The sequence below is a fragment of the Columba livia genome, chromosome 2, assembly GCF_036013475.1.
Source record: "Columba livia isolate bColLiv1 breed racing homer chromosome 2, bColLiv1.pat.W.v2, whole genome shotgun sequence".
Classification (NCBI taxonomy): domain Eukaryota; kingdom Metazoa; phylum Chordata; class Aves; order Columbiformes; family Columbidae; genus Columba; species Columba livia.
In genome coordinates this window covers 158,251,194-158,261,561 of record NC_088603.1, presented here as the reverse complement: position 1 = coordinate 158,261,561, position 10,368 = coordinate 158,251,194, and the positions used below count along the sequence as shown (strand labels likewise).

General features: G+C 45.4%; 1 protein-coding gene across 7 annotated transcripts in view; it reads right to left on the bottom strand.

The window, feature by feature from the left end:
* Positions 1-4,279: 4,279 nt before the first annotated feature.
* Positions 4,280-10,368, bottom strand: part of DENND3 (DENN domain containing 3) — a 39,911-nt gene continuing 33,822 nt past the window's right edge. For all 7 annotated transcript variants that reach the window (XM_065054483.1, XM_065054484.1, XM_065054485.1 and 4 more), the window contains 4 exons: positions 10,080-10,213; positions 8,053-8,168; positions 7,788-7,925; positions 4,280-5,713 (listed from right to left, as the gene is read on the bottom strand). In XM_065054483.1, coding sequence (XP_064910555.1) covers positions 5,513-5,713; positions 7,788-7,925; positions 8,053-8,168; positions 10,080-10,213 — 589 coding nt within the window. In that variant the 3' untranslated portion in view covers positions 4,280-5,512. The remainder of the gene's footprint in view (positions 5,714-7,787; positions 7,926-8,052; positions 8,169-10,079; positions 10,214-10,368) is intronic.

Here is a 10,368-nt window from a genome sequence, read left to right as displayed (position 1 = left end):
CTGGTGGCTCACGGTGCTGTGCTGACTGGGGGACGCGGGCGGAGGGACGCGGCCTTTCTGCCACGCGCTTCATTTTGAAACCACCCAAAAGCAGCTTCCAAATTATCCAGACTAATTAACCACTTGACGAGAGGGGAAAGCCGGAGAAACCTCGGTATGAGCTGACAGGGCTGAACTTGCAGCCTAAAGAGCTCAAGTGTCCTTTGGTTTCCAGCAGTTTACTCGAGGGATTTGATTTGTGACAGCAGCTCAGAGGGGTCGATACCTACACAGTGTTTGGTTCATTTTTAGCTAAACACAGCTCAGCTGAGCTTTTTTTCTCACTGGACCTGAGGTTAAGAAGAAGTAAAAACATAAAACACAATAAATCTTGACCTTAGGCCTGGGCGAAGAAGTTGCTTTTTCAGAGCCCAAAGTGAAGTGGGGGGTTGAGTGAACGGGGACTGTACTACATCCCTGTCAGAGACCAAAGGGATGTGAAAGTAGGAAAGATATAAACCAGAACCTCCCTGGGCTGGGTCTTGCAAGGCGTGACTCTGTCCATGTATCTCCTCACGAGGAGCCATACACCAGCCCTAACACCCTGCCAGGTGGAATCCCAGAATGTCAGGGTTGGAAGGGCCCTGGAAAGCTCATCCAGTGCAATCCCCCCATGGAGCAGGAACACCCAGATGAGGTTACACAGGAAGGTGTCCAGGCAGGTCTTGAATGCCTCCAGAGAAGGAGACTCCACAACCTCCCTGGGCAGCCTGGGCCAGGCTCTGCCACAGTCACCATGAAGAAGTTTCTTCTCATATTTAAGTGGAACCTCCTGTGTTCCAGTTTGTACCCATTGCCCCTTGTCCTATCATTGGTTGTCACCGAGAAGAGCCTGGCTCCATCCTCCTGACACTCCCCCTTTAGATATCTGTAACCATGAATGAGGTCACCCCTCAGTGTCCTCTTGTCCAGCTCCAGAGCCCCAGCTCCCTCAGCCTTTCCTCACACGGGAGATGCTCCACTCCCTTCAGCATCTTTGTTGCCCTGCGCTGGACTCTCTCCAGCTGGGCCTGGAACTGAGGGGCCACAACTGGACACAATATTCCAGGTGTGGTCTCCCCAGGGCAGAGCAGAGGGGCAGGAGAACCTCTCTGACCTACTGACCACCCCCTTCTCATCCACCCCAGGTACCATTGGCCTTCCTGGCCACAAGGGCCCAGTGCTGGCTCATGGTCATCCTGCTGGCCCCAGGACCCCCAGGTCCCTTTCCCCTACACTGCTCTCTAATAGGTCACTTCCCACCTTATACTGGAACCTGGGGTTGTTCTGCCCAGATACAAGACTCTACACTTGCCCTTGTTCTATTTCATTAAATTTCTCCCCCCAACTCTCCAGGTGGAAAGGAATGTTGAAACCAGTGATCTCCAGCGAAAAAGCGCTTCAAAATAAATAATTTCTAGCTATTTCTAAAATTCACACACAAAGGTTTGAAACTGATTTCAGCTGTTGCTCTACTCTTTTCTCCATTTGGAGTTGACAAAGGTGTTTTGCTCCTATTGCATCTGTCCCTCTCACAAGAGCTGTGGGATTTGCAGGGTCTGCAGAGCCCTTGGGTGGGTGAGCAGTGAACACTGGTCTTTGTTGGGCTGTTTAGGACCTTCAGAAGCGAACTTTAAGCCCCTGAGAACTAATCAGTTACACACTCAGGTCAGAAACACAACAGTGATACGGCCAGGGAAAATCCAAACTTGTTGATTATGATTTTCCTTACTTCTCACTTCTCTCTTTACACCCAAATAAAGGGGCAGGGGTACAGCTATGTGGTGGGCAACCAGCCCTGGAGGGGCACAGCGATGAGTTAGCAATAGGACAAGGGGGCATGGGCTTAAACTCTACCAGGGGAAATTTAGGCTGGATATTAGAAAGAAATTCTTTGCAGAGAGAGTGATCAGGCATTGGAATGGCTGCCCAGGGAGGTAGTGGACTCGCCATCCCTAGAGGTTTTTAAACTGAGATTGGACATGGCACTTAGTGCCATGATCTAGTAAACGGACTAGAGTTGGACCAAGGGTTGGACTCGATGATCTCTGAGGTCTTTTCCAACCCAGTCGATTCTGTGATTCTGTGGGAGTTGCAGGAGGATGGTGGCTAAAATCCTGGGCTCAAGCTCCCAGCCCTAAGCGGGCAGCGTTTTCCTCCTTTTCTGGTCCAGTGCCAAGTGGCATTTGTGCATCATCCTCCGTGTCCTGACACCAGGGGTGGCACTAAAGCCACCCACCCCTGCTGAGAGCAGGGGACCTGTGGGGTAGCCAGACATTGGGGAGGATCCTGCAGCTCACACCCTAACTTCTCCTCAGCCCCCAAACTGCAGCTGACCCCTTCACAGCCAGGACCCACATGTGCCAGCCCTGCCATGGGGTGTGCTGTGTCCCAGGGCAGTTGTGGGGAGAAAGCTGAGAAGGCAGCAGCTGAAATGGGTGTAGAAAGAACAAGAGGTAAGTAACTCGTGACGGGGGGGGAGGATGGGGTCTTGCTTCATTCACTCAAAAAAAGCTGACGGCGAACAGCTCGATTCCTGGAGAAACGAGCCTCTTCCTCCAAACTGGCGCCGATGGGAAGGCAGAGGACAGGGATGTCTTGTACCTCACCACGTGGCCCCACTGAGATCACAGCAAACCTGAATTTCCAAGCAGCTCCTGCCTGTGCCGCTGGGTTTTCTTCTCAAAGCAAACACTGCCATCCCTTGGTTTGAATGGTAAAATGACAGACAATCTCAAACTGGAAGGGATGCATAAGGATTAGCGAGTCCAACTCCCTGCTTCCCGCCATAAAACTAAAAGCATCATCCAGACGCTCCTTGAACTTGACAGTGCTGGTGCCCCAACCACATCCCTGGGGAGCCTGTTCCAGTGACCAACCACTTCTGATCACAGAATGTCAGGGGTTGGAAGGGCCCTGGAAAGCTCATCCAGTGCAATCCCCCCATGGAGCAGGAACACCCAGATGAGGTTACACAGGAAGGTGTCCAGGCGGGTTGGAATGTCTGCACAGGAGACTCCACAACCCCCTGGGCAGCCTGGGCCAGGTTCTGCCACCCTCACCAGGAACAAGTTTCTTCTCAGATTTAAGTGGAACCTTTTGTGTTCCAGTTTGAACCCATTACCCCTTGTCCTATCATTGGTTGTCACCGAGAAGAGCCTGGCTCCATCCTCCTGACACTCACTCTTTACATATTTATAAACACTAATGAGGTCACCCCTCAGTCTTCTCTTCTTATTACAGCTTCATCGCTGCCTACATGAAAAAAAATCAATAAAGGACAAAAATCCAAGGGCCACACCAGGGTAGGACGTTTTCTCATCACATGTTTAACTCAGACTTTCCTCAGAAGTGGGTCCAGTCACCACACTGGGCCTTTTGTTCCCCACAGAAGAGTCTCCTGTGACAATGACCCATCTTTTGTTTTGACACCGAGCGCAGAGTGACTCAACCTTGGTGATACCTCCCACCCAAAGGAACCATCGTCCCCATCGCTGTTTGGTTCCTCTTGCAGAGCCTCGTACCTGTTAATCGAGGCCACCTGCGAAGGTGGGTGGTCACAGAGGAGAAGCCCCCACCGCACTGGGCAGGAACTTGTCACCATTGTCCCCACAGGCAGTGTCCCAACACGACCTTGTGCTCCTCAGGTCAGTTGAGTTGGTATCACCAGCGCTCCTGCTCTTGGCGATGGGTTTGTTCTGTTCAAGGATCTTTACACCTCATGGTTTGGTCTGACGTGGTTTAACTCTTCTCCTATATACTGGTGGTCAGCCTGGTATTAAAGAAAGCAAAGTATTTAAGAAGGAGACATCTACTCAATAAATCACATTCCGATTCAATAAATTACTTTGGAGTTGCTTATCAATAAAATAATTTACAAGCATGAAAATGTCCATTTCCTAGTTTTGCCATCTGACATTTTCACAAGCTGGGTACGAAGCATTTAAGACAAAACCAGGAATTAAAATCACTGCGGTGGCAGGTTGGTGCCATTGGGTTCATCTCTGCAGCAAGCGGAAGTTCATTAATGGCACTTCCATGTCTCTGTAGAGAGAAATATTTTAATTCAGTAAATAATTCATATCACTTACCAGCACCAGCTGGAAGTTGCAGACAAGGGGCTCAAAGGAGGACACGTTACTGGCAGGGATAACCCCAGGGAATGACTCTCCATAGTACACAGGCAGGATGCAAATCAGCGCTAAAAACCATCATTCTTGTATTGAGTTACACAGGAAAAAGAACAAGGTACAAAGAGAGGTCAGAGTATCAATACAGTGTTTAATATTCTTAAACTGATTTAAAAAACAACTAAAAAAAGGTAAAATTTCAGTTACCAACATATGATAAAACCTTTCATCGGCACATTGAAAGAGTTAGAAATATAACAGGGAGTATATTTCCAGTAGTTGACACTTCTATTAGTCCTACACTCTTATATATTTGTTAACAAAAGTAGCAGCCCCTTTTTTCATCTATTTACAATATTTTAAATATCATATTCCACTTTATTCAGCACTGACACACATAAAACTCTTCTGCATAGATTGTTTTACTTGTAGAGAACTGTCATCAATGGAAAATCCAAAGTACATCAGGAAGTGATTAGAGAATCTTCTAGACCGCAATCCGATGGTGCTCACTTCGGTAATTAAGGAGTGATTGGATGACTTTGCAGAACATCATAACTTAAAAATTAAGCAGGTTCTAGACAAAATAACAGCAGTTCCTCTGATTATGGACATGATGACTGAAGGGAGGAGCGGCACAGGTTTGTGTGCACAGTAACAAATACGTGGAAGTGAAATAAATTAAGTGCTTCTGATGAAACAAAAGTGGGATTCACGAATTGTTACAAACGCCAAGTGCTGTGCATTGTTTTTAAAGGAAGAAACAAGCTTAAAACCAGTCACTAAGAACACCCAAGTGTCTTGTTTCACCAGCAGGGAGCTCTCAGTGTTGTCGAGAGAGCCTGTGTCTAGATTTTAATTAATACATCACCATAAATATCCATACGGGGTAACGGACAGTCTTCCCAGCTAAATCCAGCTGCTAGTTCAGAACGATACTCAGCATTTACAGTAGTTCTGCATATCCAATAAATGTGCTTGGCTCCTTTCTTTTTATAGGATTACAGAATGATTTTGGTCGGAAGAGATGCTCCAGACTGAGCCCAACCGTTAATCCAACACTGGCACTAACCCATGTCCCCGAGAACCTCATCTCCGTGTCTTTTAAACCCTCCAGGGACGGCGACTCCACCACTGCTCTGTGCAGCCTGTTCCAAAGCCCAACGACTCTTTCTGTGACGAAACTTTCAGTGACTTCTAGTCCCTTCTACTTTGATTTTCCACAACAATGTAGGGACTAAAATAATAAATACAAAACAATAACACTGACAGGTGGTTGAAATACATGCAAAACGCTGGAGTGAATGCAGCCCGGGGTCTTCGCTTATTTTCCAGCACGGGTAGATGTGTTTTGACCAGCTGAACTATTCAGCTTTCCAAATAGCGATCTTCCCTTCGTCCTTCCCGGAGCCGCTGAGGACGTATCTGTCCTCAGCCGAGCACAAGGCCTTGACCGTATCGGTGTGACCAACCAGCTCCTTCTCCACTGTCTTCTTCTCAGCACTGACCACGTAGATCTTCCCTTTGCTTTTGCCTTGCGATTTTCCATTGCTGCCGACCCACAGCTGAAGGAAAAACAAAACAAATCGAACCCACGATCATTTTCAATACTTTACGTTTCAGCCTAGGACACAGTCGAGGGGGTTTTACGTGTCACATCGATACAATTAGGGTTCTCTATGGGTGGAAAAGGGAAACACTGATATATATATATATATATATATCTGTTAGGAATTCATGTCTATCTCCCTCTCAGACTCCCTGATACTCCTCACCCCTTCTCACCTCCTCCTGAAGTTCTGTCACCAAGCAGAAGTTCTGCTCTTTGCACTGTGAGAGAAGATCCAGGGAAGAGAAACTAAAAGGAGATGCTGTCATATGAGCAAAGATGGAAAAATGGAGGACTCCTTAGGCTGGAGAGAAAGCAGCTAAGGAGGGATCACATTCAGGTTTACAAAAATCACACAAGTGCAGATAAGAAGGATGTAGAATCACCGTTCCAAACATCCCACAATTAGAGAAGTAAGAGAAGCGTGTGGGAAGGAGTAAGAGTTCGGTTTCCCTTCTAAAAAAGTATTTCTCTGTTCACAGCTGCAGTGAGCTGCTGCTACAGGAAACAGCAGCACCGGCAAATTCAAAATGAAATCAGACCCACAGAGATTTGGTCCAAAAATAGATAATAAAAGACTGAAACAGAGGTGTACCCTCTGGTACCCCTGAACAAGAACCAAGGACAGGGAGGGAGCTCCAGAGGAACGGGCTGCAGACACAGGCCAGGCTCACACGCTCTACTGTCACCGTTCGAGGCAGAATACGGAGTTCACCTACATCTGGTCCAACCGGAAGAAAACTGTGGTCTTCTTGTGCAAGGTTTTGCACTCACCATTATGTATTTGTAATGCTTAGCAGCCAGAACACATCCTATTTTGATTAGACACATTGTGTGATCGGTTTTGCCTCAGGTTTCTCAAAGGCAACGGTCTGATTTTAATTAAAGCACTTTAAAAGCAAGCCCGTGGCACACATCCCTACCGATGATGTTCTTAAGCCTTCACCAGGGTGCAAGTTCATGCTCGGTAACTGCAACGCTGTGTAGAAGAGTAGGAGTAGGGATGCTCCAGCTATTACAACGGGCTCCAGACTCCCCCTCGGACCACTGAGTCATTGGGAGGCTGAACACTCAGTTTTAGGAGACTGATCGCACAGGGATATTTTCCAGTTGTTCCTTTTGTGTCAATGAGTTGGACTAGAACGTTAGCTAAGGTGGAGCTAAGTGAGGAATAAGTGGAAAAGCAAAGGAGCAAAGTTCTTAAGTAGAACAGAAGAGAGCTTAATGCCTTGGGGTTTCCAAACAATGCCCTAATTCCCTTAGAACAGGGGTTAAATACATTCATCTCTGCCTTGGGGAAGGGTATCTCAACAGGTTTTTCCATTTCGGTTTACAAATCTAACTGAATACACAGAACACTTCCCTATTTCACAAAAAAAAATCATTTTTGATGAAGGAAGGAAAATCTGGGCAAAGGATCCCCAAAATTGCCTTCCCAATAGGTACAAATTAGCTATTTATTTGCAAATTAGCCCTAAACTGGTCCATGTGGTATCACAACAACAACCATTTGCACAGCACCATGCAGAAAGAGCAGGTTCACAGCCCAAGGCCAATAATGACACAGACACGAGATATTAAGGAGCTGTTGGCGCCTTTGGTCTCTGCTGAGTTAGGAATGTGGTAACTAAACAAGAAAAAGGTCATCTATAAAAATAGGCATCTAATTGGCATTTGTTGTTTGTCTATTAACCTTTCCCAAGGCTTACTCTTAGGAGCCTTGAGATTAAATATCAAGGGACCTAAACTTTCAGTTTCTATGGTTCCCTGAAAATGTCAATGGCTAATGAAAGTCATCACGCTTTTAATTACTGATGAGGCTTTTGGCTTGACGTGTGTTTTGGGGCACACCTGTAACAGCCACTTGTGTTGGGCAGTCATTAGCTATTCCGATTCCAAAGAGGAATCAAAGTTTCAAACCAGCAAACATCCAGCGAGGAAGCCAATGCCAGCCCGTGAGAGCTGCAAACAAACACAACTTTATAGTAAAAAATCCCACAAGAGGTAAAAAGAGCCCAAATGTCTCTCACCTGATTTTTAACTCTTATCATACAAGTAATCTCGGAGCAATCCTGTAGATGAATCTTTTGAGGTGCACTTGTAAAGTCTTTGGTGTTCCAGATATACAGGTCGCTACTCCCTGAATAAGACGCCCACATTTCATGTCTCTAAAGCACAGAAAAATACATGTAACGTGAGCACTGCTGACAGGAGTTATATTGCAATAAGTAAGTATGGCTTGTAATGCCACATAGTCACACTTCCTTTAAAATCTATTTAGGTTAAATGGAATACCTCGGGAAAAAGCTGGAAGCAGAGAAAGTAGGAACACACATCCTTCAGGTGATGCTCAATTTTCATCTGTAGTCGAAATTCGTGAGTCGACACTACAAGTATGCAACTTCCAGTACCTTCAATATTCAAGATAAAGAGTTAGTAACAGAAGCACTAACTTCTTCCACCTCTATAAACTATGAAGGTAAAAAAAAAGGCAAAATAAAATGGATGCATCTAACAACTGTCTCGTTTCTCAATCAACAGTGAAATCTTTGAGGTACTTCTTGCAGTTTTGACAGTATCTGTTTCTTTAGATCTGTTGCTTCCCCAAGCACTAGTTGCTATTCTGCAGCACATACACCTGTTAGTTTACAATCCAAAAATGATGAGAGGAGAAGAAACAAACTCCTTAAAATTAGGATCTCTCATACTTAGATTAATCTAGAACTGAGACCAAGTGTGCTGCAAAGTGAACAGGGCTGAATCCTCACCCCCCACAGCAGGACCAGGGATTTCACAAGGTTTAACTGCTGTTGTGTTAAGATCCATTTGGACCCAGGCTCTAGCGTATGGCCATACTGAGAATCAGTGCAAAATTCTTGAATCGGTCACCAGCTGTGAAACAATCTCAAGATGACCTTTACTTTATTCATCTCAAGTCTTACAGAGGGGATGACAAATTTCTAGAAGGTCTGGGGATTACCAAGTCAGGCCGGTACCATAAAGCCTGGCTGAAATACCAAATGCAATTTGCAACCACTGTTGCCACTCTAGACTTTATTTTCTCAGAGTTTTCCATTCCGATTTACAGGCATTGGCAGGGGAGGTCAGACAGATACAGCATAGCTAGAAGTCTCACCCTGCAGCAGGGGCAAGACTTTCAGGAGTGATCCAAGCCAACCACCTATGGAAGTGTTTTCATAAAAATCACAGAACAATTCGGGTTGAAGGGACTTTCAAAGTTCATCCATTCCCACCCCTGCCATGAGGGAAAATAAAGCCGGTCTCTGTCCTCTGACTCCTACACGGAAGGATAAGCCTCCCTAATTGTAAGTTGGGGAAAACCCCTCTTTTCCTTTCTTTTACAAACCCGAATGCAGGACTTAATCTGATTTGGAGTTATTACAAGGCTGACCTTCAAAGTACTGAAGTAATGCTGCCTGTAAAAATCACTGTGTTTTTTAATAATCTTAGGATATTTCTATGACAGTTCGTTAACTGTGGCTATAAAGCATTAAAAAAGCCCTGTTTGTTTGTCTCAGTGTATGTCGGAATATTAAAATCAGGTCACTTCATTGGATCCATTTTATTTACATCTATCTATTTAAGGCTGTTTATTCATATAAAATAGGATGATGCTTTTAATGCTACTACCAGAGCTCTCGGCAGCCTAAAGCCCTTGTGTTTATGTAAAACAACTGGATGATTTACTACAAAACCTTCCCAACATCTCTCAAGTGTTTACTGATGGATGAACTCGATCGAGATGTCCCAGCTCATAATTCACAACTCACAACATCATTCAGAAGAGAAACTTGTGTTCCCTGGCAGTGATACGACATCAAATGATTTTGGATGTTGGTGACAGCTGCAGTAAAGATCAGTGACGTTGGTTAAGATAGATCTGTGTTTAAACAACACTCACGACAGGGAGTTGGCATCGTAGAGCAGTTTGGGTTGGAAGGGACCTTCAACGCTCATCCAGTGCCACCCCTGCCATGAGCAGGGACATCTTCACCAGCTCAGGTTGCTCAGAGCCCCGTCCAGCCTGGCCTGGGATGTCTCCAGGGATGGGGCATCTACCACCTCTCTGGGCAACCTGGGCCAGGCTCTCACCACCCTCAGTGTACAAAATTTCTTCCTCACGTCACGTTTTAGAGGCCTTATCTATAGAAGGCTGGTTAAACAAGCTACGTGGAGAATGAGTAAAGAACATCATGTACAGATAAATCTGGGTTTGAGATTAACATATTGTTCTGTCTAATAAAACAGCGTATTAAGTGAAGATGTAGTTTGTTTTTTTTTAATTTGAGGAATGAACTTACAGCACCACAGTTGGTCATTATGAAGCTGGATGGAAGTGAGATTTTGGCAGGGCAGCTGAAAGACACGATTAACTTTCAGAGTGCTGATGTTCCAAGCAATCACTGTGCCGTCTAAACTGCTTGAGTACGCTTCACTGTTGGTACAGATTAAAATAGAAATAAAAACAATAGAGTCTACATTCATGCTCAGAATAGAGTGCATCCGTAGGAGAGACTTGCAAAATAACCAATTTTACACTAATGTTCTTCATTTCAGAGACATCTGCCTTTCAGGCTGCTTGTGTCTCCT